The 26,587-nt window shown below is 50.4% G+C and overlaps 1 protein-coding gene across 1 annotated transcript; it reads left to right on the top strand.

Annotated features, from left to right (window-relative positions):
• The first annotated feature begins 3,330 nt into the window (after nucleotides 1–3,330).
• On the top strand, nucleotides 3,331–26,587 carry WDR45B (WD repeat domain 45B). Its single transcript, XM_028112558.2, has 10 exons — nucleotides 3,331–3,504; nucleotides 9,598–9,672; nucleotides 14,274–14,375; nucleotides 18,474–18,561; nucleotides 19,610–19,704; nucleotides 22,073–22,263; nucleotides 22,867–22,952; nucleotides 23,875–23,976; nucleotides 24,721–24,842; nucleotides 25,240–26,587. Exons 1-10 carry the CDS (start codon nucleotides 3,438–3,440, stop codon nucleotides 25,344–25,346), a joined length of 1,035 nt encoding a protein of 344 aa, XP_027968359.1. The 5' UTR covers nucleotides 3,331–3,437; the 3' UTR covers nucleotides 25,347–26,587.

A 26,587-nucleotide genomic window follows, 5' to 3' on the forward strand; every position in this document is an offset into this window, starting at 1 on the left:
CCCCAGGACACTCCACAACAAGAAGTTATACTTCACAGTAGAAAGTGCTTTAGCAAATCCAAGTGGCATTCCTAGGAAAGAGAAACAAATAAACCGGAATATGGAATGTATTATGAAGTAAAGCATGCATGTTTGGGTGGTAAATATACTGAAAATATAATCAAATGTAAACTGAACGCTAGAAAAACTGCTCTCACACGTTGTCTGTCTCTTCCATGGCCCTCCCCACTGGCAAAACCCACCTAAAGTGTAAACAGGAATGCCAGATTATGCCCCAGATGTTTGTAATTCTCTTCGTAAGCATCTAGATTCAAAATACATTACGTACAATTACGTCTTCAGTTGCCCTGTGAAAATTACTGCAATGCAGAATAATCTCCTGGACAGAGAACTCACAGCTTTGATAGGAACTATCTAGGCAAATATTAAATCTGGAAAAACGTATCAATTACAGGGCTCCATAACATTGGTCTGCCAAGGAGTCGGAGGTGGGAGCGGCTGCCCTTTGCTGGAGAACCACCTCTTTAAAGCAAGTGCTTGGAGAACAGGGCAGTCGTCCCAGCTGTTGCGGATCGGATTGGGCCAGATGCGGGAGGTCCCAGCCAGGAGGGCTGGCGCCCAGCTGGGGGGGCGAGGCGGGAGACAGCCGGTGCTCACCCTGTTCACTCCCAGCGATCAGCATGTTCTCAGGTCTTCCTTCCCCCCCAGGGCCCCGGCCTCTTCTGGGAGTGTTCTCATGCTGTTGGCCAAACAGAGGAACTGGATGAGGCTGAGGAGAGTCTCAGTGCAGGATGGCTGCCGGACACGTCTGCCAGGCAGTGCACAGGCGAGTCAGTGGTAATGGGCTGGCTTCATGTAAGCAGGCTGGCAGGTGCCAGACGAAGTTCCCTACCCTGGCATGAGGATCTGGCACTCCCTGAGCAGAGGCTGAGCTCTGTCCTGGGCTGGCAGTAAGAACCCATAACAGACACAGACACCTTGCAGAGTACCCCGTCCCCAGTGGAGACACACAAGGTATTCTGAGACCCCGTGAAGCATTTCTCTCTGTGGCCTGTGTTGTTAACACACTAGATGTAATTTTCCTCTTACAGACAGGAAGTTGGGCTTTAGTAGGGAACACACGTAATGCCTATGCCCTCCATCCCTGGCTCAAACCCCAGTCTGCGCCCCGGAGGTGAGAACGTGCCCCCTCCCACCTAGGAGAGGGAGTCAGTGAGGAGCCTGGCACTCGTTTCGAGCCACTTCTCCCATCCTCTGCCTAAAGACATGTGAGCTACCGACGGGCTGTGCTGGTTTCCTAGGGCTGCCAGAAATAGATGGCTCCAGCAAGGGACACCCACGTCCTCACCGTCTGGGGGCTGGGGGGGGGGCCCTCCCAGGCCTCTTCCGGCACCTGGGTGTGACTGCAGTTGTCAGCACGTGTTGGCTCGCAGCTACGTGGCGCCAATTTCAGCCTTCCCATCAGGTGGCCATCCCTCTGTCTTCTCCCCTCCCCTTCTCCACTAAGGACGACACTCGTCATGGATTCAAGGTCCACTCTAGATCCAGGGTGATCTCATCTTAGGGTCCTTAATTGCACCTGCAAAGGTTCTCCAAATAGGGTCACAGTCGCAGTTCTGCGTGGGCATGTCTCTGGGGGTCACCATTGGACCCATTCCAGGGGGTGGTACAGCTTTGAGTTTCTGGAGTTAAGATACAGTGGCGAGGAGCGCCCTCAGCAGCACCCCCAGCCTACTACTGTCTGTCACAGAAGGACCTGGAGTGACATAGGAACTGCGGGAGGCCCCAGATCAAAGGAAGGGCTGAGGCTCTCACTTCCCTGAGTGCCCGCTTTGGTGACCACAGGTGCCCGTGTGCAGAGGTAACAACCGGACTGCTGGGGCGAGGCTCTCCAGCAGCAGGGTTCTTTCTGAGTCTGTGGGCTGCAATGAACAGCCCCAGGTCTGTGAGTCTGTGATTAGATCCTGGCCCCTGTCCCAAACCACGGGCCACCAGGCTGAGATCCCCCCACATACGGAAACTGAGTTACTCCGACTCTACCAGCAGGGCATGCATGGGCAAATTCGGATCCCAGGGCCCCAGGGCAGAAAGGGTGCCGCCTTGTAGGGTGGGTCAGCAGCCCAAGGGTGCAGATGGGAGGAGAGGATGGGAGGGGCAGGAAGGGGTGCTGCCTGGACTGTGGGTGTCTGGGTGCAAGGGGAAAACAGGACACAGGGGGCAGTGAGAGAGACCAGAGGGTTGTCTGAGCAGGAGACCCTAGGCCATCCATCTTGTCTCCGGGGCCACTCATGTTGGAGGACCACAGCCCAGCTGCCCTGTGCCAGAAAGGCCAGACTTCGTCCCTCGAGGGGATGGTCTGTGGGTCCAGGGAGGGGGGCTGTGTGTCCTGGGGGCTGTGTGTCCTGGGGCGTGTGTGTCCTGTGTGTCCAGGGAGGGGGGCTGTGTGTCCTGGGGGGTGTCCTGGGGGGCTGTGTGTCCTGTGTGTCCAGGGAGGGGGGCTGTGTGTCCTGGGGGGGGTGTCCTGGGGGTGTGTGCGTCCTGGGGGGGTGTGTCCTGGGGGCTGTGTGTCCTGGGGGCTGTGTGTCCTGGGGGTGTGTGTCCTGGGGGCTGTGTGTCCTGGGGGTGTGTGTCCTGGGGGGGGCTGTGTGTCCTGGGGGAGGTGTCCTGGGGGTGTGTGTCCTGTGTGTCCTGGGAGGGGGGCTGTGTGTCCTGGGGGGTCTATGTGTCCTGGTGGGGGCTGTGTGTCCAGGGAGGGGGGCTGTATGTCCTGGGGGGGCTGTGTGTCCTGGGGGAACTGTGTCCTGTGGAGGTATGGGGTGGGTCTATACTTCTATATACTTCCTCACTTCCATCCATTTTTCTATTTTTGTGTACCTTTTACTTCTGTATATCATAAAAACCCTATAATACATTGTTACTATTTTAAATGCTGATCTTTTCAATCAATTAAAAATAAGAAAAAGTCTCTCAATTTATATGATTCCTGGGGGAGCTCTAGTTATATATGGGGCTGTGGGCCCTGCCTGCTCGCGAGGGGCCGGGGTGGGGCGCGGTTGCTTCTTTGAATCGCCCCGGGTCCCGGGGAGGTTGCCCTCCAGTCTCCTCGGACCCGTAGGTGGTTCTCCGCCCCCAGACCCGCCCCGCCACCCTGCCGCCAGGCCCCTCCCCTCTTCCCCAAGCCCGCCTCCCTCCGCACAGGCCCCGCCTCCGACACGGCCCCGCCCCTGCGCACGTGACGTTCTCGGCGCTCCCTCACCACCCTGGCCGGGCCCAGGTGGATGCGCTCGGCGCTCCGCGGCTCCCTGGCTGCGCGCGCACGCACGTCCGCCCCTCGCTTCCGGCGCGGCGGCGGCCTCCGCCGGACAGACGGGACCCCGGTGCCCGGCCTCCCAGAGGGCATGCGGCGCTGAGGAGCGGTGGACCTTCGCGGCGGCGCCATGAACCTCCTGCCGTGTAACCCCCACGGCAACGGGCTGCTGTATGCCGGCTTCAACCAGGACCACGGTGAGGGCGCCCCTGCGCGCGCCCGGGCCCCGACCCGGCCTCTTCCGGAGCCCCCCGACCGGGCCGGCCCTCGGCCGACGCCCCCCGACCCGGCCCCTCCCCCCGACACCCCCCGACCCGGCCTGGTCCCTCCCCCGACGCCCCCCGACCCGGCCTGGTCCCTCCCCCGGCGCCCCCCGACCCGGCCTGGTCCCTCCCCGGACGCCCCCCGACCGGGCCGGCCCTCGGCCGACGCCCCCCGACCCGGCCCCTCCCCCCGACCCGGCCTGGTCCCTCCCCCGACGCCCCCCGACCCGGCCTGGTCCCTCCCCCGGCGCCCCCCGACCCGGCCTGGTCCCTCCCCCGACGCCCCCCGACCCGGCCTGGTCCCTCCCCGGACGCCCCCCGACCGGGCCGGCCCTCGGCCGACGCCCCCCGACCCGGCCCCTCCCCCCGACGCCCCCCGACCCGGCCTGGTCCCTCCCCGGTCGCCCCCCGACCCGGCCTGGTCCCTCCCCCGGCGCCCCCCGACCCGGCCTGGTCCCTCCCCCGGCGCCCCCCGACCCGGCCTGGTCTCTCCCCCGGCGCCCCCCGACCCGGCCTGGTCCCTCCCCGGACGCCCCCCGACACCTTCCACCCCACCCTCCCCCCGAGGCGGCCCTTGACCGTGCCACCCCCAGTTTTGTCCTGGCCTCGCGCCCCGGCCCTGCCGGCGCCGCTCGCACTCCGGGCGGGGGGCGTGCGCCGAGGTCGGGGCGGGTCCCTCGCCTCCGGACTTTTCTGGAGCTCCGGGCCGACGGCTGCACCCGCTCGGTCCGCCCTCCTCCGCGGGCTCCCACCGGATTCGACGATAATCGGATTTTTCCCCACGGCTTATACTGGGGTCAGCTTCGAAACTCCACTTTTTTTCCTGTACCCGTTTAGGATCTTCGGCGGATAAGCTCTAGTTGAGTTGGAAAACACGAGTTTCTTTTCAGCCGCGTACTTCGACTTTTTATTGACGAGTCCTGCAGGCCTACTGACCTAGTTGGGTGTAGGTCCTCGCCTGTTGCGTTGGTCTTAGTGAGAAAGTGTCACTGGACTCCCTTAGCGTTTTTTCTTCTTGTTTGGTGAAATCAAAGGAGCTCTAAGGACTTGACTATTGAGTATGCCATTGGGGGAAATGGCATTTTATTTTCCCGTTTTGGAATCCAGCTGAGGTCCCTGGGTGATTTAAACGGCTCGTGGAGCCACGTCCGGGAAAGCCAGCAGGATGCGGGAGGGGAGGGGCGGGAGGGGTGGGGAGGACCGGGGCGCAGAGCTGCCTCCCCACTGCGGAGGAAGGGGGTGACAGCTGCTGTTCGGGGACAGACTTGAAGAGCTCTTACGTGGTCGCTTTGGAAGTTTTGTTTTTGAAGAGAATCCGAGTAGTGCTGTGGGTCGCGCGTTTGTGAAGGTAGTTTTAACTAGACAGTGCAGCGGTTGCCTCGCTGTGGTTGGCGTGTTTACTTTGTGCTGGGCTCTGAAGGGTTAAAGCTGCCCACAGGTGTTGATCGTCGGAGGGAGAACGAGGTGGCAGGTGGAAAGAGGCACTTTGAGGTCAGGGACGGGTTCTCGGAGGAGGTGGCAGCCGCGGGGAGTGCCGTGGGCTGAGCCACGGAAGGTGGTTTTGGTTGGGCCGGACTGCGGGGGTTGGGAGACGTATTTATGAGTGAGGTATGAGTTTGGGGCCAGATGTTGGACATTGGGCAATTATGTGGCTGAACGTTTTGGGGTTTGATTACCAGAGGACGGCAGTAGGTTTTTTAATGGGTTTGATAATAATTGAAAGCTCTTTAAGGAATTAACAGTGATATAACAACTCCTTAAGAAATATGTTTTCAGGGACGCCTGGGTGGCTCAGTCGGTTAAGTATCTGCCTTTGTCTCAGGTCATGATCCCGGGGTCCTGGGATGGAGTCCTGAGTTGAGCTCCCTGCTTGGTGGGGAGTCTGCTTCTGCCTCTGTTGTCCCCCCGCCCATAAATAAATAAATAAATAAAATCTTTAAAAAAATATATGTTTTCAGTGGAAAGAGATGGCTAGCTGGTAGTAAGGGAGGGGAGAAGTAACTATAAAAACTTGTGATACCTTTTGTGTTTACAAACGCAAGTGACTCGAAGTCACTTAATGCAAGAGATTTGTTCTTATGATACCTGCCTTGATGCTGAGTGAGGAATCTTTGAATTAAGTTTCAGTACAGTATTCAGGGCTCATAATGATGCTGATTATTTAAGAAACCAGTGGAGATTATTATATTTTTATAAAGATTTTATCAAAGATTGTTTTTAAAATACAGCTCTGTGGGGCACCTGGGTGGTTCGGTCGGTTGGGCATGCGACTCTTGGTTTTGGCTTGGGTGGTGGTCTCGGGGTCATGAGATCCAGCAGAGCCTGCTTGGGATCTTCTCCCTCTCTCAAGAAATAAATAAAATAAAATACAGCTGTGGCTCTTAAAAGGCCATATTTCCATTGTCTGAAAAATACCCTTCTGTAAGCCCAGCTCGTTTTGTTTTAACAAATTGTAGGTAAAGTGTTTTTGAAGGAAAAAAATATGCTTTTATACTTAAACTTCTGATTACCCTTAGGTTAAATTCTCTATAAATTTATGCTAGATGATTGAATTTATTACATTTTGTTTTTACTTATACTGATTTTTAATTTCTACTCAGCGTTTTTTAAATTTGAGAGAGAGTGCGCATGTGCGCACAAGCCAGGGCTGGGGGTGCAGAGGGAAAGGGAGAACCCCAAGCTGACTTCCTGCTGAGTGGGGAGCCCTGTGGACACTCGTGACCCTGAGATCATGACCTGAGCTGAAACCAAGAGTTGGACACTCAACTGATTGAGCCACCCAGGCGCCCCTCTTCGGTATTTTTAACACTCATTGCAACTTTTGCTTAGAAATCATTGTTTGTTTGTTTTTAAGATTTTATTTATTTGAGAGAGAGAGGGCATAAGCAGAGGGGGGTGGCAGGCAGAGGGAGAAGGAGAAGCAGACTTCCCGCTGAGCAGGGAGCCCAGTACAGGGCTCCATCTCAGGACCCTGAGATCATGACCTGAGCTGAAGGCAGACACTTAACTGACTGAGCCACCCAGGTGCCCCTAAGAATCATTCTTTATTTTTAAAATTTTTTAGTTGAGGGTGCCCGGGTGGCTCAGTTGGTTAAGCGACTGCCTTCAGCTCAGGTCATGATCCCGGAATCCTGGGATCGAGTCCCACATCGGGCTCCCAGCTCAGTGGGGAACCTGCTTCTCCCTCTGACCCTCTCCCCTCTTATGCTGTTTCTCTCTCTCTCTCTCTCTCTCTCTCAAATAAATAAATAAATAAATAAAATCTTAAAAAAAATAAAATTTTTTAGTTGAAATTAGTTGACACATAATGTTACATTTGTTTCAGATGTACAAGAAATCATTTTTAAAAGGACATCTCACATGTTCAAACTTTTATCTTCTAAAAATAATTTACATGATGGTCTTCAAGACTCTTAAGTGTTGAGATGTACATTACTATAATTTAGCTGCCTATTTTTTTTTCCTATTCCCTCAGGAAACTCAAATTTTTGAGTATGTACCCTTTCTCTATATACTTGCTTATCCTGCCTGGACCAAGACCTGAGGCCACAGACACCTGTCCTTGGCCCACTTCACTGTAGCTACGGGGAAAGGGGGTGCGGGGTGGTAGTATTTGCACGTGGGCTGTATGTGAGTAGTCTCTACACACACACCTCAGAGACACTGCCGGTTTGGTTCCAGACCACTGTACTAGAGACTATCACAATAAAGTGAGTCAAATGAATGTTTTTATTTCTCAGTGCATATAAAAGTTATGTTTATACTATACTGCAGTGTGTTAAGGGTGTAATGGCATTATGTCTAAAGAAAAATGTACGTACTTTAATTTTTTTTTTTTAAGATTCTGGGGCACCTGGCTGGCTCAGCCGGTTAAGCGTCTGACTTCCGCTCAGGTCATGATCTCAGGGTTCTGGGATCAAGCCCTGCATCAGACTCCACACTCAGCAGGTAGTCTGCTTGTCCATCTCCTTCTCCCTCTGCCCCTCCTTTTCCCCTTCCCCCTGCTCATGTATGTGCACACACGCACTCTCCCTCTTTCTCTCAAATAAATAAAATCTTAAAAAAAAAAAAAAGATTTTCTTTATTTCTGAGAGAGCGCACAAGCAGGGGGAGTGGCAGGCAGAGGGAGAGGGAGAAGCAGGCTCCCCGTTGAGTGAGGAGCCCGACACAGGACTTGATCCCAGGACCCTGGGATCATGACCTGAGTCAAAGGCAGATGCCCAACCGACTGAGCCACCCAGGCGCCCCTGTACATACCTTAATTAAGAAATAGTTCATTGCTAAAAAATGTTAGCTACCATCTGAGTTTTCAGTGAGTTATAATCACTAATCACAGATCACTGTAACAAATATACTAATGGAAAAGTTGGAAATCTTGCTAGAATTACCGGAATGTAACACAGAGACATGAGTGAGCAAATGCTGTGAAGAATGGTGCTGATAGACTTGGTGGAGGCAGGGCTGCCACAGACCTTCGATTGGACGAAGCATGGGGCCTGTGAAGCAACATGGAATAAGGTGTGCTTGTGTATAGGAGAGAGCCCCCTCAGTGAGTCCAGGGCCCCGTTGCCGCCCCACCAGCCAGCCCAGGGCCCTGTGGGGTCCCCAGCTGTTGGGCTGGGGCTTCCTCTGTGGGAAAAAGTTGTGTGAACATAGCAAGGATGATGCCTAGACTTCTTGGAGAGTGGTTGCCAACCTTTGGTGTTTGTAATACGTTTCCTTCTTTTTATTGAAGTATGCTGTACTTACAGAAAAGCGCACAAGCCCTAAGTGTTCAGCTTGATGAGTTTTCCAACCTGAACACACCTTCCAGCAGCAGCCAGGTGAAGAAACAGCACACCTGGCCGCGCGGTGCTCCTTCAGGTTGTGGCCACAGTCCGGTCTAACTTCCATTGTGTGAATTCGTTTTGCCTGTGTCTGTAGTTTTTGTTCCTGGCTTTTTTATTCAACATCACGTTTGTGGGACATTCTCCATATTGCTGAATATTGTTGTAGATTATTCTCATTGATGCACAGTGGTTTTCTGTGTGACTATATCAAAATTAATTCAGTCTGCCATTGGGGGGCATTTGGGTGGGTTCCCAGTTTCTGGCTGTTAGGGTGTAAGAGCGCTGCCGTGACCATCGTAATGCGTGTCGTGGCGAGCATCTCTGTGAGGCCTATGCACTGAGGGCTAGAGCTGCAGCTGTAGTAGATGAAGCAAACAGAGCTCCAGCGTCGTGGCACCGGTTCACCATCCACCAGCAGGTTCAGAGTTCCCATGCCTCCAAACCTGCTTTACGCTTGGTGCTTTCCACCATTTTGGCTGTTCTGGTGGATGTTAATTGGACCATTAACAACCTGGTGTGTGACTGTGACAGAGGTTTCAAGGTTAGGCTTGTTTACAGTGGGAGGAGGTCATGGGAGACCTCAGGCCACTTTCTGGAAGGCCATCCTGCAGCAGCCCTTCCCCGCCCCTTCCCACCCCGGTCTGCTGTGTCCACACTTGCTGAGATTGCTGGCTCACAGCCGTCCTCCAGAAGGCATGGACTTTCTTGTTCTGTCATTGCCTCTCCAGATCTTGGTGTCTGACAGACAGCACTCGAGAGATGTGTTAGGAATTGGGGAGCCAGTGGTGAGTGTTAGCAAAAGGCAGATGTTGAGGGAAATGTGCAGTGGCAGAATGGCTTGTGGAGGTAGCTGGTGAACCCCTCTCGTGGAATGAAGTTCAGGCACAGCTGGTCTTCAGGAATGCCAGAGAAAGGCCCTGCAGGAGGAAGTAGGAGTGGCTCCAAAGGCTCTTTTCCACGTTAGATGACCAAAAACATTGTGCGGGGATATGCACCTCATTTAATAGCAGCCCTGAGGAGGGTGGTTGTGGCTGAGCAGACCACACCCGTGTTGTCCAAGCATCTGCAAGAGCTCTTAGGAAAGACTGCTTTCTCCAGACCCCTTGTTTTGGCTGTTCTGGGCCCTGAGGCCCTTAGCTGAGATCCCACTGTGGATTAATGTGTGTGTGTCTCTCTCTCTCTCGCTTTCACACTTAAGGATGCTTTGCCTGTGGGATGGAAAACGGATTCCGAGTCTATAACACCGATCCACTAAAAGAAAAAGAGAAACAAGGTAAGAGTAGTTGACATTTCATAGTTTCTCCCTTTTTCCAGACTTCAAAGAATCTACATTTTATCTCACAGTTGTGGGGGGCGGGGTCCTGGTTTTGAGAAGTAAATAGGTTCATGGCCCTCTGCTGGCCTAGACGGGGAGCAGGGGTGATCCAGTGGGCGTGGCCCGGGTCTGATTTCTCCGGTGGATGTGAACTTTGAAGCGTCATGTGTCTCTGCCGTCTCTTCAGTTCTCGCTAGCTGCCATGGGAGAACACGGGGCAGTGGTGCAGGCCATTCTCTCTCTCCCTGCTGAATGTGAAGTTGTAGAGAACTCAAGTGATGGGTTTAATTCAGTATATGGGACTCTTGACAAATGACCACTTAGAAAATATTATCTGTAGCAATAAATTGTAGTTCTGTTTACATATTTCAGTGTCTTAAGTTACGTTTTCGGGCAATGCAAGTTTTCAAAAGCTTCTTAAGTGGAATCAGGACTTCTATTGATAATACTAAAATAATGGTGATCCTTTTGCCATTTGACAGGAAAAATTGGTAAATTTTACAGGTAAAATTGTTTTCAATTTACTTTTCCCCCAAGGTATTTTTCTTACACTTTTGGTGTCTCCTGCTCTCTTTACTTGCTGGGAGAATCAAGCACTGCCAACAGATGAACAAATCTCAGATAAATCATAGAAAATGAGAAACATCCTTTTTCTTCCTGCAGTTGTGGTTTTGGTTTTTATTCAGTGCACAGTTGTATTTTCTGATACTGGAACTGTTTCCTTCTGTAAGAGGGAGTTGCTGCATCCTGGTGCTCCACTGAACAGCCCCCTTCCGTTGTCACAACTAATAACCCAGCATCAGGGACTTTAAGAAATGTTTTGACAATGAAACCCCTTTGTCAAGTGCAGTCTTTGTACAACAGCCCTGGTGTATAAAACAGGAAGTGATGCTTTACATCTAGGAGTTGACTTTGTAAATTGAGGTGTATAACTTGCATTTATTAGAGACGGTGTAGCTGGCAGTTAAGGGCTCAGATTCTTGGCCTACATTGTTTGGGTGGAATCTGACTCTGCCCCTTACCAGGCTGCTTATGTGACCTTGGGGAAGTTCCTCACCTTCTCTTGGCCTCACTTTTTGTGTAAAAGGGAGGTGATAACTGTCTACCTCCTAAGATTATCATGAAGATCAGTGAATTAGAATGCTTAAAACACATAGATTAGTGCCTGGCACACATATTAAGTGCTGTGTAAGCTTGTGCCTTCATAATCTATCAGTCCAGCAGCCGTGTGCTCTTAGAGAGTGGGTCAGTGAGTGGTTCAGGCCATGATGGGAGTCTCCTATCAGTCTTCTGAGAATCTGCGTTTTATTTGTTTTTTGGTTGCTTAGTGAATTAAGACAACTCTGTTTTATATGGATAAATAGTGACAAAATACTTTGAAACAATTTGACTTGCAAATACTTTTTATTTAAAGTGACCTAGAGGGATGCCTGGTTGGCTCAGTTGGTTAAGTGTCTGCCTTCGACTCGGGTCATAATCCCAGAGTCCTGGGATCGAGTCCCACATGGGGCTCCTCGCTCAGTGGGGAGCCTGCTTCTCCCTCTGCCTGCCGCTGCCCCTGCTGTGCTCTCCTTCTCTCTGACAAATAAATAAAATAGGGTCGGGGCGCCTGGGTGGCTCAGTGGTTAAGCGTCTGCCTTCGGCTCAGGTCATGATCCCAGAGTCCTGGGATCGAGCCCCGCATCGGGCTCCCTGCTCAGCGGGAAGCCTGCTTCTCCTTCCCGCCCCCCCTGCTTGTGTTCCCTCTCTTGCTATGTCTCTGTGTCAAATAAATAAATAAAATCTTTAAATAAATAAATAAAATAAAGTGACCTAGAAATTTAGGAGTTAACAGGCTTAGTTTCCGGTTGAATCATTAGCAATATATTGACAGCGATTTCCTAATTAATGATACGTTTATAACAAATTCAGGATTTTTTCAAAAAATACGTTAGGACGCCTGGGTGGCTCGTCGGTTGAGCGTCTGCCTTCAGCTTAGGTCATGGTCTCGGGGTCCTGGGATTCAGCCCCGCGTCGGGCTCCCTGCTCGGCCAGGAGTCTGCTTCTCCCTCTGCCCGAGCCCCTCCCTCCTTGCTTGTGCGCTCTCTCTCGCTCTCTCGCTCTCTCTCATAAATAATCTAAAAAAAAAAAAAAAATACGTTAGACAAGAAGCCTTTAAAAGTCTAAGTTCCAGTAGGGTTTGCCATTGTCATGCTGAGAGCAAGTATTGTTTCCTCTTGCTGCTCAGCCTAACTGGGTCTGGGGCAGTCTGTCCCTAAGCTTAGCTTGGAGTGAATTTGAAAAGGATCATGGTGGGGCCGTGCTGTGCTTTTTGATGGTGTATTTTAAGCAATCCGCCCCTGTGCACTTGTAGGTTGGTCTGCTGTTAATTTCTGGCAACTTATAACTTGACAGAAAACGGGCTGGATCTTGTTCCTATTTTATTTTGGCGGTTTGCTTTCCTAAATGAGGAGGAAGGAAGTGTGCCTGCATTTCCGTGGTCACCCCCAGATCTGGGCTGTCAGCCCTGTTACCTCCAGTGTGACTGTGGCACTGAGTAGGTGGGATTGGCCATGAGCTGCCTCTCCCAGGTGTGCCCACTGCCGGCAAGGACTGGGAGCCGTTGGAGGCAGCGTTCTCCCAACTCCCTCCCAGGCGTTGAGGGTCCTCCATCTTACTTACACCTGAAGTGGGCATGCAGCTCTGCTCCACTCCCAGAAAGCTGTGAGGCTCCAGGGAGGACTGCCTGCAATGGCAGCCTGTGGGGTCCACGTGTAGGACTTGGGTTCACATCTGAGCGTGTGCTAGGAAGAAGTTTCAAGAATGATACGTTTAAATAAAATATGATATCCAGTGATTATAGAAACAAGGAATACTCATTAAAAAGTTAATTTCCCTTTTCATTTAGAAACAAACTCTTCCGCAGTGCAGAGGTGATTAGAACTTGTACAGCCCCTGCTCAGTCAGCTAGCCTAGCCTGCAAGGCGGGCAGAGGGGTTCGCAGGTGTTCCCCTGTCTTCCGTGTCACCCGTGTTTCCCTCCACATGACCAGCGCTCACACATGTGACATTGGCAGCCATATGTGGGGAAGTAGAGAGGACACAGAGACCGAGAAAGAACAGCACATGACTGAGGTGGAGCGCAGGTGAGGGCTGTGTGTTCCTGAGCCCACTGGGTAGTGGTCGGTGCCTCCAGCGTCTGGTGCTGTGCTGGGGCTGGGGATACAGTCATGAATAAGACAGGCAGGGTCCTTCGTGGGACACACCAAGTATCTGGAAAAAAAGAGGTGACCTGTCGTGCACAATTCCTGATGTTACCCAGTCCAGCAGCCTACCTGTCATAACGGTATGTTGGGGGCCTTGATCCTCGTTTTGTGTAACAGGCTTCATGCTCCCGTGCGCACCCCAGCATGTCCAAGGTGAAGGGACTAGAGAGAACGGGGAAGCGTGTGAGGTGGAAGGGAGTGAGCAGATTGTCATGAGGGGTGGTACCACGTTCGCATGTAGCTTTGGTTTCGCTGTGGAGAAGGAGACCATTTCAAGGCCTGTTTCTTAACCTCGGTGGTACAGTTTAGGTTGGTAGAATCTTTTTATAGGGTAATTTGGCAAAATGTGTTCATTTTATGCAGACACACATACTGTTTGATTCATCGATTATACCTAATGGGTTTTATCATTTTTTTAAAAGATTTTATTCATTTTTCAACAGAGAGAGAGACAGTGAGAGAGGGAACACAAGCAGGGCAAGTGGGAGAGGGAGAAGCAGGCTTCCCACCGAGCGGGGAGCCCGATACGGGGCTTGATCCCAGGACCCTGGGATCACGACCTGAGCCAAAGGCCGATGCCCAACGACTGAGCCCCCCAGGCACCCTAAGGGATTTTATCTGAAAGAAAAAAATTGGAAGACCCCAGATGCTTGTATAAATACATTGCTTTTGACCCTGAACGGAGCGCGCACACACACACACCCACCCCCGCAGTTGAAAATCCATGTGTGACTTCTTTTTTAGATTTGAGAGTGAGGGAGAACACAAGCAGGGGAGGGGCAGAGAGAGAAGCAGAGGGAGAAGCAGGCTCCCCGCCAAGCAGGGAGCCCCATGTAGGGGCTCGATCCCAGGACCCTGGGATCACGACCTGAGCCGAAGGCAGATCCTTCACCAGCTGAGCCACCCAGGTGCTTAACGTAGTTCACCAACATTTTTGAGCGTTTCAGGCCAGTGGAAGAGGTATTTAAAGTGATGAACTCTGCTTTTATATTAAAGCATTTAGCATGCTTTCTTAGAGCTTGGTGATTTTGCTACCCCTTAAAATAGGAGTTTTCATACATTTTGGTACGTTGGCTTCTTAGGGTGCTGGCTGCTCAGCATTTATACCTGGGAACACAGCTCATGAGGACGGGCTGCTGAGGGTGGTCCAAAGCCCTCGGCTCTTTCTCTTTCCTAGCCAGCTGGCAGTCTCATTGCTGATGGTAGTCAGGTATAGATCGCCGATAAAAGTCAAATGCTGAGTGTTACCTTTCCCTTTTTTTCTGTATTTAAATTGCAAAACATACATACTAACTTTTTTTCAATATCATTTCAGAATTTCTGGAAGGAGGAGTTGGCCATGTTGAAATGTTATTTCGCTGCAACTATTTAGCTTTAGTCGGTGGTGGGAAAAAGCCGAAATACCCCCCCAACAAAGGTAAAGTGATGGTGGGCTTAATGATCATGCCTTCCATATTATAATGTCTGGAACTTTCTAGAGTGTCTTGGTGTTTGCGGCTACATTCGCTCTTCCCTGGTGGCCCTGTGGAGTATGAAGGACCAGTCACTGACATCTTGTCCCTGCTATTCCCAGGAGAAAAAGTGTGCGGCAAGGGTCACCTGTTCCCATCAACATAAAGCACGTGCTTTTCAATTAATGTTGGCTAAACGGGGCGTGCCATGCCTCTGGACCCCATTTTGTTCTGAGTATTCAACTGTGGGTTGGTATCATAAATGTTATGTGTTCATTTTAAGGCAAGGTATAGGAAGATTATTTTTCTACAAAGAGTCATTGACTCACAGAAGCATTGATTTGGTTGCCACATAGAACAAAAAACCATGTCAGCTCTAGGTTTAAGAATACTGTTTTTGGTATGTGTGTGTTAAGTCTGTGTTCAGAGAGATTGTGGTGTAAAACGTCTGGCTTTTAAAGGGAGAAACAAAAACTTTACCAACCACAGTGTGTATACACGTCACACCTGTAAACCCAGGTATCTGTGAAAGCAGGTAGAACACCAGAGGAGGTGGAGGTGGATTGCAGAGATGGGTGAGGACAGATCCAGGGACTTTGAATACCAGGTGAGGCAGTCCGGTCCTAGCTTAGGAACGTTCTAGTCTAAAAGCAGCGTGTGAGACCGGGGATGGCAGAGATGGGTGCCCTTATTCACAGGGAGGGGTAGGGAGAGAGAAGTAAGTGGGATTATCTGCGTCAAGTGCTGGTGAGCCTGGCGGCCCTGGAGGACTGTGGGGTTGGGACCCACTGGTGATAGGTTCCTGAGTGAGTGGGGAGGAGGTGGACAGCTCTCTTTCCAGGTTGGGCAGGAAGGGAAGGTTCCAGGAGGTGCCTTTGTGTGTGCGGATGAGCTGGAGGTCTGCTTGAGACCCTGTGGCAGGGAGTAGCCCAGGCCTGATAAGGGGGCAAAGAAAGAGGGGAGTCAGGTGAGCACAGAAAGGTGCAGAGCCCTGGATGATCCTTGGCAGGCTCTGGGGCCCCGGCTTGCAGCTCTCAGAGGAGCTTGGTGGACAGTGTGAGTGGGGATGGGGAGCAGAACTGCCCACAGTGGTGTGGGCAGCTGGACCCCTCCAGCTTGTCACGACCAGGGCTAACGGGCAGAAAGCCTGGGTTGCTGTCTGGATCGTTGCCAGCATAGCCCGGGTGAGCAGAGCCTGTGGCTTATAAGTTCTGAAAGAGGCCATCCAGAAGCGACATAGAGGCCACCATGCTCAGAGTGCAGGGATGGGGGCACCTGGGGAGTGGGGCTCGGTTGGGCATCTGAGTCTTGATCTCAGAGTTGTGGGTTCGAGACCCACACTGAGTTCCATGCTGGGCATGGAGCCTGCTTAGAATTCCTTTCCTGGGGCGCCTGGGTGGCTCAGTCAAGCGTCTGCCTTCGGCTCAGGTCATGATCTCAGGTTCCTGGGATCAAGCCCCATGTGGGGCTCCCTGCTCAGCGGGGAGTCTGCTCCGTCTCCCTCTGCCACTCCCTTCACTCGTGCTCCCCCCAATAAAGAAATAAAATCTTTTATTTATTTGAGAGAGAGAGCATGAGGAGGGGGAGGGTCAGGGGGAGAAGCAGGCTCTCCGCTGAGCAGGGAGCCCGATGTGGGACTCGATCCCAGGACTCTAGGATCATGACCCGAGCTAAAGGCAGACGCTTCACCAACTGAGCCACTCTGGCACCCAATAAATAGAATCTTAAAAAAAAAAAAAAAAAAAAAAAAAAATTCCTTTCCCTGGGCTGCTTGGGGGCGGCACACGTCCTGCTGCTGGGTTACCCTTTGCCTTGAAGCATGTTACTGATCACTGAAGAGGAAAGAGAGTCCAGAGGCTGGCCCCTCCTGTAGCACTGTGGCTTTTCAGTAATGTCAAAATTGCTGCTTGAATTTAGTCTTTAATATTTTAATAGTTATAAGTTAAGATACACGGTGTTGAAATGTGAAAAAGCTAGTGTCTTCAGTTTGTGAAAACCAGTAAAATGAGATTAGAGGAGACCGGTCATCCCAGTGCAACAAGGCAGGTCCCAGCCGAGGCTGCACAAGCTGTTCAGGCAGAGCCAAAAGGCCTTTTCTTACTGAGTCAGGACAAAAGAAGGAGAATTCCAGAATTAGTGAATGTACCTTTTGCTATCAGGAACTGTATTAAAAGACAGACATGCCAAATCCTGGGTATACATGTAGAATTTCCAGCACACCAGGACAGTGGCTCGCAGCCCATGGAGATCACAGGGAGCTGAAGGTCACCCCAGGTCCGTGGATTTTTCTCTCTGTCCGGGGCATTGTGTCTGGTCACTTTGCTTTTGTGAGTGAGAGTTCGAGCTGCTGGCTCTGGGGCTCCACCAGGCTGTTTCCAGAAATTTCTGAAAATAGAGTTCACTTGGATTTGTGACACCCTTGACATGGCTCATCTTTGGGATTCTGTCTGGATTGGGCCAGTTTACATTTGTTTTGAATTGCAGATTTTTTGGTGTTAGGTTGCAGAACCAGAGAAAGTTTACTTTTGAACTGCTTTACGAGTTCAAGAGTGTACGTGTCCTTTGCCCAGAAGGTTATTATTTCAGTGAGGTGACTGTGGACTGAGGTTCTGTCGCACTTACCAACATGCTAGACCGCTTTGGGGACTTGGGAATGAAGAGATTTATCAAACAGATGGCATTTTAAAGGCATAACAACAGAATTCTCTGCTTCATTTTTGAATGGTTATAAATTTTAATCTCTTCAATAGTAAATAATTTTATAAAAGTAAAAGTTTGGTAGTTCTCTTAGGTGTTGTTATCTTTTGATTTGAAATTGAGGTCACTGAGTCCATTCTGGCAAAACTTACCCCTAAATCTCACCTCCAGGACTCATGGTGGACCTTTAGGGGAGACATTCATTGCCTTCCATCTTGGTCAGGACCTTTAGGGGAGACATTCATTGCCTTCCATCTTGGTCACCTGGCCCATGACCTGCTGAGGAAGCTTATTTTCCCTCACCTCACACTCTTCCTAGACAGCTTTGTAAGAGAAAGATGCAGAAGATAGAAAATACTTGGGTACCACACGCCCCCACGCCTCTCCCCAGCTCAGTGCTGCTTGCTGTCCCCTCATCCTCAAAGGTTATCTGTCAATTTTCTCAGCCCTTGGGATGCAGACTGTTAATGCTTCATAAAGTACTGCAGTGTGAGCAGCAAAGTGAGACCGAAGAAGAGCAAGAACATTCGGGCTGGGGTTGAGAGTAATCCCTAGCCCTGGTTTTCTAATCCATTAAAACTGAAGCCTCTCTTTTCTTGATCCAGGTGTGTCTGTAACACTCCAGCAGTAGTTGTGGTTAGGCTTGGCTCAGGCAGGTGAAACCAAGGAAAGAGGGGTGGGGAGAGTTTGCCTGACAGCGGCAAGGTTGGCAGAAAGAGGGGTGTGTGTGTGTGTGTGTGTGTGTGTGTGTGTGTGTGTGTGTGTGTGTGTGTGTGTGTGTGTGTGTGTGTGTGTGTGTGTGTGTCAACTAGCAAGGTTGGCAGAAAGAGGGTGTGTGTGTGTGTGTGTGTGTGTGTGTGTGTGTCAACTAGCAAGGTTGGCAGAAAGAGGGTGTGTGTGTGTGTGTGTGTGTGTCAACTAGCAAGGTTGGCAGAAAGAGGGTGTGTGTGTGTGTGAGACAACTAGGCAAGATTGGCAGAAAGAGGGTGTGTGTGTGTGTGTGTGTGTGTGTGTGTGTGTCAACTAGCAAGGTTGGCAGAAAGAGGGTGTGTGTGTGTGTGTAAGACAACTAGGCAAGATTGGCAGAAAGAGGGTGTGTGTGTGTGTGTGTGTGTGTGTGTGTGGCCAGGTTGGCAGAAAGGAGGTGTGTGTGGGGAGACTGGGCTGGGGTACTGGAAGGGAAGAGTGGGGAGGGAGCAGGTGAGTGCTCTGCTCTCAGAGACAGCGTTGCGAGTGGTGGGCTGCACGTGTCCCTTGGGTCTGAGACTGGGCAGTGCGAGAGCAATAGCTCCACCTGGTCAGGACCCTTCTGCGAGGCCCCACAGGCTGTGTATTGTTGTGCCCATAAGCTCTCTCTGAAATTTCAGTGATGATCTGGGATGACCTGAAGAAGAAGACTGTTATTGAAATAGAATTTTCTACAGAAGTCAAAGCAGTCAAGCTGCGGCGAGATCGGTAGGTTTGCTATCTAAGTTTGTCTGAAGACGGCTGAAATACTTTCATATTGAAGGAAGAAACATGTTTGGGAAAATCATCTTCAGATGTGATGATTGTAGTTTATGACCCAAAGGACATGGGATTCTCTGTATTGCTGCAAAGAAGGTGTGAGTTTTATGGGCTTTCACGGACCGTTTAGAAGCAGTTCGTCAGTGGATGTTTCTGGCAGCAGCGCCCGGTGGTCCTCAGTCCTTCAGAGGATGGTCCCCAACCAGCAGGTTCCCGCTGAGGACACAAGGGGTGAGCCTCCCTCACTCTCAGTCCAGCTTTGCCACGCGCTGCCTCAGTAAATGTTACCAGCTGGAGGATAAAGGAAGATATGGAGACTCCTTAGTGAGAAGGTGGCATTGCTGTTACCTCTTGAACGTAGCAGGCTTCTCTCGGCCGTTGCTAGCGTGGTGTTTAGGAGAACAAGTTTTTACTAGTACATTCAGCAAGATAGAGTTTTGTTAATTTGGATCTTAATTTGGTGTGATTTACATCTTATACTCAGCTGTGGAAGGGGCAAAGATGCTGAACAAGGTGGGTGTGAATAGGGGACTCATACCTGCATTCTTAGGTTTGTGACTTCGGCAATGTTGATTGTTTAGGGGCCCCTAATCAAATCCTGGAGCCAGATCCAAGGACTTTCCAGTTTCCAACATTTCTAAATTATCCAGACATACCTAAAAGTGGTATATAAAGAAAATTTCTTTATTTTCTGCTCCATGTACTCGGTTCTTATTCTAGATGAAAGTGTTCTTAAACCCCAGGAAGGTCCATTAGTCAGCCTGTACCCAGGTGTGCAGGTGAGAGTTGCTTGTCCATCAGTGCCTGCCACACCCCCAGGGGCTCATGGGTGACCTCCAGAGACCTTGCCTTTGTGGGGCTCTGATTCAAGAATGATCCTTCTGCCTGTGCTGTTTGGACTGTTTCTAAGTTTCAAAATAATAAGAACAAAAATCACAAAATGCTTGAGTTTTGCTTTTGGGAATAGGAGTTCTGATTGTGTTTTTTTTCTTTGCAGAATTGTGGTTGTTTTGGACTCAATGATTAAGGTGTTTACGTTCACACATAATCCCCATCAGTTGCATGTCTTTGAAACCTGCTATAATCCTAAAGGTAAGCTGCAGAGGAGTAACGTTGGAAGTTGGCTCTTTGACGTTCCGTCCAGGTGGAGACCAGTGCCGGGTGCCCTCCTCTGTGGCAGGTCTCTGTCTGAGTGGCACTGCCGTGGTCAGATGGGTCCTGAGACTCACTGGGGGCACTCTGATGGAGACAACCTTCTCGTTCTTCCTCCTATGCCCTTTTCCCTAGCTGCTCTCCACCTGCTCCTGGGCGAGCTCTCCAGGCCGCATTGCTCACGCCAGCACCTGGTCTGCCAGGGAGTGGCTGAGACCCCCCCACCCATCTCGGTGGGGGAGGGCGAAATGAGGGAACTTTCCCCCTGTCGTCGTCAGCCATTCAGGAGCTCCTTGGGTGACGTTGGAATTGTGTGTGTTCACTGAGTTCTGAGGGCTTTCATTCTCTTTTTCTTCGGAGCAAGGATTGCATGTGACTTTGTTCCTCATTATAGCATCTTAATTTCTTTTTAAAAGTTTTAGTGTTTTTCTTCTAGCTTTATTGAGCTGTAATATACATAAAACTCACTCATTTTAACTATATTTGGTATATTTAGTCATTGTAAACAGCCGTGAAAACTACCCCCACAGTGGAAAAGAGTTCCAGGTGGCCCCTTTCCCCACCTGGCCTTCAAGTTTTGCGGTCTTTCTCTTAGCTTAATATTTCTTAGGTTCCTCCATGTGTTATGTATATATTCTTTTCTCGTTTTTATTGCTAAGTAATACTGTATAGTATGGATATACCAAATTGTTTATGCACTCCAGTATTTGGACCGTTATGAACAGAAGCTGCTATGAATGTTCACAGACACATCTTTGCCTGGAGGAATTATTTTATTTCTCTTGGGTGAATACTGAGGAGCACATCTGCTGGATCATATTGTCGTGATGTATCCATGTTTATAAAATACTCACAAATGTTTTCTAAAATGGCGGTGTCTTCTTGCACCCCCATCAGTGGGTGACCTAGGAGAGCTGGATGGCAGCACATTCCTGCCCCAGCACTTGGTATTGTCACTCTTCTGAACGTGGGGCGTTGCCTTGGGACTAGTATGTCCCTGGGGTTTCGTTTGCATTTCTCTGAGGACTGGTGGTGTTGAGCATCTTGTCATGTGCTTGTTGCCATTCAAACATCTTTTATGAGGTGTCTTCACGTCTTTTCCTCCTTTAACTTTATCTTCTCACTGACTTGTAAGAATTCTTTGTATATTCTAGATAAGGCCCTTTGTCTATCACTTTTGCAGATATTTTCAGTTGGTCTGTGGTTTTTTGCAAAACAAAGATTTTCTTTTATGTGTTCTTCTAGAAGCTTTAGATCTTAAGTTAGGTCTTTAATCTATTTTTTTGTGTATGGCGTGAGACAAAGGGCCAGATTTGTATTTTTCTTTATGAATATCTGACTATTTTTTTCTGCAATGAATTATCTTGGTACCTTTTTTTTTTTTTTTTTAATCAAGTAAGTGTAAGATTTTTCTGGACTCTTTGTTCTGTTCCAGTGATATGTCCTTATATCAATACCGTACTGCTTTGGTATCAAGAGCTTTAAAATAATTCTTAAAATTAGGTAGTGTAAGTTCTCTAATGTTCTTACTTTACAAAAAATTTTTGGCTATTCTAGGACCTTGCCTTTCCTTAGGATGTCTAGTGTCAGCTTGTCTGCTATTTCATAAAGCCTGCAGAAAGACTTGGATCGTGACCACACTGACCTGCAGGCAAAGTACACTCCAGCTGTGACCACAGTAGGTCAGCGCAGATCAGCTCTCCATCCATCAGAACTTTGGTTTCCTTCTACACTGTGGTCCACTGTCTTATGCAGGCACTGTCAAATTTATTCCTAAGTATTTGGGGTTTTGTGTGCAGTTGTTAATGGAGTGTTTGTATTTCACAATTTTGTATTCTTAGTGGCTGGCACCATGGAAGGCGGATATGTGACAGTGGATGTTTCCAATTGTGAGGCAGGCTCAGTCTCCCAGGACTTAGTCTTGTCTGGCCTTCTAATACCTTTTATAATGAAAAGATGTTGTGATTCTGATATAAATGAAAACCCTAGGGGCACCTGGGTGGCTCAGTTAGTTCAGCATCCAGCTCTTGGTTTCGGCTCAGGTCGTGAGCTCAGACTCATGGGATTGAGCCCCACGTTGGGCTTTGGGCTCAGCATGGAGTCCACCTCCCTCTGCCCCCCGCCCTGCACGATCTCTCTCTCCCTCTCTGTCTCTAAGATAAATAAAATCTTAAAAAAAATGAAAACACATGAGTAAGTTATTTTTTTTTCTCGTGAGCTGGAAGACAGAGAATAGGTTTTGTTTGGGTAAGGCAGAGGCTTTTAGACAGTCGTGAGTGCTTGATGGGTTCTCTCCATCTCCGATCAGGCCTCTGCGTCCTGTGCCCCAACAGTAACAACTCCCTCCTGGCCTTCCCGGGCACACACACAGGCCACGTGCAGCTCGTGGACCTGGCCAGCACCGAGAAGCCGCCCGTGGACATTCCAGCCCACGAGGGCGTCCTGAGCTGCATTGCTCTCAACCTGCAGGGAACAAGAATTGCAACCGCATCTGAGAAAGTAAGTGCGTGTCCTCCCGTGACAGCTGCACACCTGCCCCGGCCGCCCTCGCAAGGGCCCTTGCACTCCCGAGGACTTAGCGTGCGGGCCCCGCGGAAAACCAGCCCTTCCCTGTGGGTTCTGACTCCTCACGGGTTCTTGGCCACCTTCTCTTGGCAATCACGTCATAGTTGACATAGACTGTTGAAAAGTCATTTTACTTGGTGAAGCCTCATCTTTTTGGCAGCAGAATAGAATCACTGTGCTTTTTTCTAACCGGCCATGGGAGTTACAATGAAGATGTCATTGCTCTGGACAGAGAACTGACAAGCCCCCAGGAACACATCCATACAGGCTGTGGGTTCTCTCAGGCATCCGCTGGGGCAGTAGGTGCAGGGGGTTAGTGGAGGGCTGGCACCCAGGGGTTTGGCTCCTACCCAGTGCTGTTGGGCCAGAGAGCCACCACCTTAACTCTCGGCTACAACGGAGGGAAAAGTTGAGTTTTAGATGATGTGGGTGAGTTGGGAAGGGGTTGTATGGACTGTTGGGTTTGTGACTATAATACTCATTTCAAAAAACTAAAAAGTTGTGAATGATAATAAAACACTTCACTGTTTTTCAAAGGGGACCCTTATAAGAATATTTGATACTTCATCAGGGCATTTAATCCAGGAACTACGAAGAGGATCTCAAGCAGCCAATATTTATTGGTAAGAAGCACCCCCGCCATGTGCCCCGAGTGACTGAGTCAAACGGGGCTTGTGTGACTGAGGGAGAATCAGGGCCCCTACCAGCTGTAGAGAGCCAGGTGTCAGCTTGTTTTATTATGACTAACTTTAGATCGTTATTACGGGAACACATACAAAAGTTAAAGAGAATGTAATTAACTACCATTGACCCTGCCTCCATGTTTGTTAGTACTTTTGCCAGTTTTATTTCTTCTCCACTGTTCCTCCAGCTGATTTTTCTGTGGTATTTTAAGGCAAACACCAGAGACCTTGTTAGCTCATCTGTAATCACTCGGGGTCCGCAGCCCTGCCGTGGTGGACCCCCTGCTTGGGCGGGGTTTCATTCTTGGCATTTGTGGCCTTTCCAGGTGCCAAGCAGCATTTGGATCTGTGTGATAAACATGTAATTAACATATGCGTTTAGTGAATGTGCTTGTGGAGCCCCGTGGGGGCTCTCCTCTGTGTCTACTCTCAGGGCCCCTCCAGCCAGAGTGGGGGCCTGCCCAGCCCCAGTGATGCCCACCTCCAAAGGGCAGCCTGCACCTCCAGGGGCCAAGGGCATTGGAGGGGAGGAGTTTGGCATGTAGAGGTGGCCTCAGGGCCCCCAGAGCTTCAGGGTGGGGCCACAGGAAGTTCCTTCCCCTCCCTGGTACCCAGCCTTATCATTGTACCCAGGGAGGGGCCCTGCTGTGGCACCTGGGTTGTTCCCCAGTGTGGACCCTCAGATTCCATGGAGAGCACTGCAGGCTGATTAATGGAGGGTGGTGGTGCTAACAATTGCTGTCTGGAATTCGAGAAGGCCAAGGTTTGAGGCGGCAGCTCACATAGCGGCGTGGTGCTACTGTTGGGGGCCGGGCTCCTCTGCATCCACAGGAAACCAGACCTTCATCTGATTTCTCTGCAGCATTAACTTCAATCCGGACGCTTCCCTCATCTGCGTGTCCAGTGACCACGGCACAGTGCACATTTTTGCTGCCGAAGATCCAAAAAGGAATAAACAGTCTAGGTAGGTTTCCCAGAGTTAAGAGGACTAAGCCCCTCCTTCAGGCACATTCGGTGTAAAGTCACAGTCACTCATTGGATTGTGTGACAAGGCACGGCTGACCCTCACACGGCACAGGAGTGACATCCACAGGCCACGGACACGTGGTACATTGTAGTGCCGTGAATATATTTTTCTCTTCCTTAGAATTTTCTTTTCTCTAGCTTTCTTGTAAGAATATGGGATGTGTGGTACATAAAATGTACAGAATAGGTGTGAATTGATCATTTGTTATTGGTTAACAGGCCCTGAGTTAAATTTTTGGGGTGTCAGTAGTTACACACGGAATTTCGACTGCAGGGGGTTGGTGTCCCTCACCTGTTCATTGCTCAAGGGTCCACAGATCTGATGCGAAAACGGGCATCATTATTGGCCTCGTCTTTAGCTCCTTAGACAGAGTCTGATTAGGATCCAGTCACCTTTCCTGTGATTTAGGACTCCGACCTGAACCCCAGTGCCTGTCCTCATGTTTGCCGTGTTTAGCAAAATAATTTAGTCACAGTAGAAACCTGTGCCTCTTGTGCTGGTGGTTTCTGGGGTTACCATAAAGCCATTTTAAGCACTTTGTTTTTTTCATGTGAGAAATAAAATTAAAAGGAAATACAGAATTTGAAGCATCTGGGCTCAGGCCAAATGAAAGAGAGCTGTGTTATTTCACCTTTGTTATGGAGACGTAACTGCCTTTTCTCCCCTCCCCTCCCCCCCCAGTCTGGCCTCAGCTAGTTTTCTTCCAAAGTACTTCAGTTCCAAGTGGAGTTTTTCCAAGTTTCAGGTTCCCTCAGGCTCTCCGTGCATCTGTGCCTTTGGAACAGAGCCAAATGCCGTCATTGGTAAGTGGTCCTTGAGCTGGCGGCCCTGTGCTCGCTCTCCTGGGGGCCCATGGGATCCACTCGGGGGTCTGCACAGCCATGTGGGGTGACGTCAGCCCCCTGCCCTCCGGGGTTTCCCAGGAAGTTGTGGGGGCATGTCATTTGGTGTTCGAACTGGTGACCAGACAGGGTTTTTCCCCTCCACACATAAGTTGAATACATGCACCACCCCAGAGCAGTCGGGGTTCCTGGCCATGCGTGCGCTCAGTTAGGAATGGGGGGCGGTCCCTTGTCACCCATGTTCACTCTGGGTCACTGCCCGGAGTGAGGCCATTTACAGTTCAGCTCAGTGAGGTCTGCTTGCTGTTGACGTTGAGGGGAGAAACAACGTGAGTAAAATGGTCTCCTTCTGTCTCAGCGATTTGTGCAGACGGCAGCTACTACAAATTCCTATTCAACCCCAAGGGGGAGTGCATCCGGGATGTCTACGCACAGTTTCTAGAAATGACCGATGACAAGCTGTGACTCCACCGGGAGTGCAACCAGCACCCACAGCCGGCCACCCCCGAAGCGCTGCGTGTGCCCTTCAGACTCCTGGGGCGGGTGCCGGTGCCCTTGGGCCTCGCGGGTCAGCAGCTGGAGGACTGCCCAGGGACCTTGGTCCTGAAGCCATTCTATGGTTGTCTGTTTTCTTGAGCAGGGCTTCCCATTTCCAGTATTAAAGGACAAATCATCATCAAGGCAGTGTAGACGCTCAGTGGCTCTGAGCCACCCAGGCCCGACTGCTGGCCTGCGATCTTTAGTTCAGCTTTGACGCTAGCTTCTGCCCTCCCACCTGCGCCCCGCCCGTGCACCTGGGGGCTCCGTACACACGTAGGGACTGGGTTGACAAAAGGATGGACAAACTGAAATTTGTTTTGGCAATAGATTCCATCATTTTTGCTGAGTCTGTAATGGGGAAATGAATAAACGTGTCAATGTGAGTTCTTACATTACACCAGATTTTTAAATAGAACAAGAATACCAGCAGCTTGCCTTAGAAAAGGAGAAAGGAATTCCTTCTCCCCTCTGAACATGACGCAAAGAGACAGCGTGTCAGAGAGCCTAGCGTGGGCATCTCCCTGCGAGCCGGCGTCCTGGTCTCCCTGGGCCTGTGGCGGGCCTGTGGCACAGCTGTCCCCGTCTGTCTGTCGGAGCTGTTGGCATCACCTGCGGCGAGCAGAGCGCTTCGTGTGCCCCGTGGGTCTCCTCAGTTTCCCCCTTGTGTGTAGGAAGCCGGAGTAACATGGAGATGGTCACTTAATTTAGAGGATGTGGAGGGAAGGGTTGGGCACCGCAGCGGCCGGGCCCGACGTCCAGGCAGGAGCGGGAAGCCTCAGCCCACCGTGCCCCGTCGTTGCTCAGAGCCGCTCTCACTAGCATTCTGAGAAGGGAAGGCACATGATAACGTTTTCTAGCATCGGTGACTAAAACAGGTTATGGGCTCTATGTTGTTAGTACTCCCAGAGGTACGTATTCAGTTTTCTTAAATTCCCTTTACAGAAGCCTAATTGTATGGTTTTGATTTCAGGTTGTAAACATTGAAAGTCTGCGGCGGCCCCTCCCGGTTCTGCCAGTTCTCTCTCACTGTCATGTAATCAACTAACTTTGTATGTGGATTTCAGTATAAAGTATGCATGTTACTTTTGTGTGTATTTAATCATGAAATTTAATTTTGCACTTATTTGTAATGTTTCTTTTAAATAAAAGTGACTAATTTTGTTGTA

This window comes from Eumetopias jubatus, unplaced genomic scaffold, assembly GCF_037043125.1.
Source record: "Eumetopias jubatus isolate StellerSeaLion01/CBP00866 unplaced genomic scaffold, mEumJub1_p1.0 scaffold_10, whole genome shotgun sequence".
Lineage (NCBI taxonomy): Eukaryota > Metazoa > Chordata > Mammalia > Carnivora > Otariidae > Eumetopias > Eumetopias jubatus.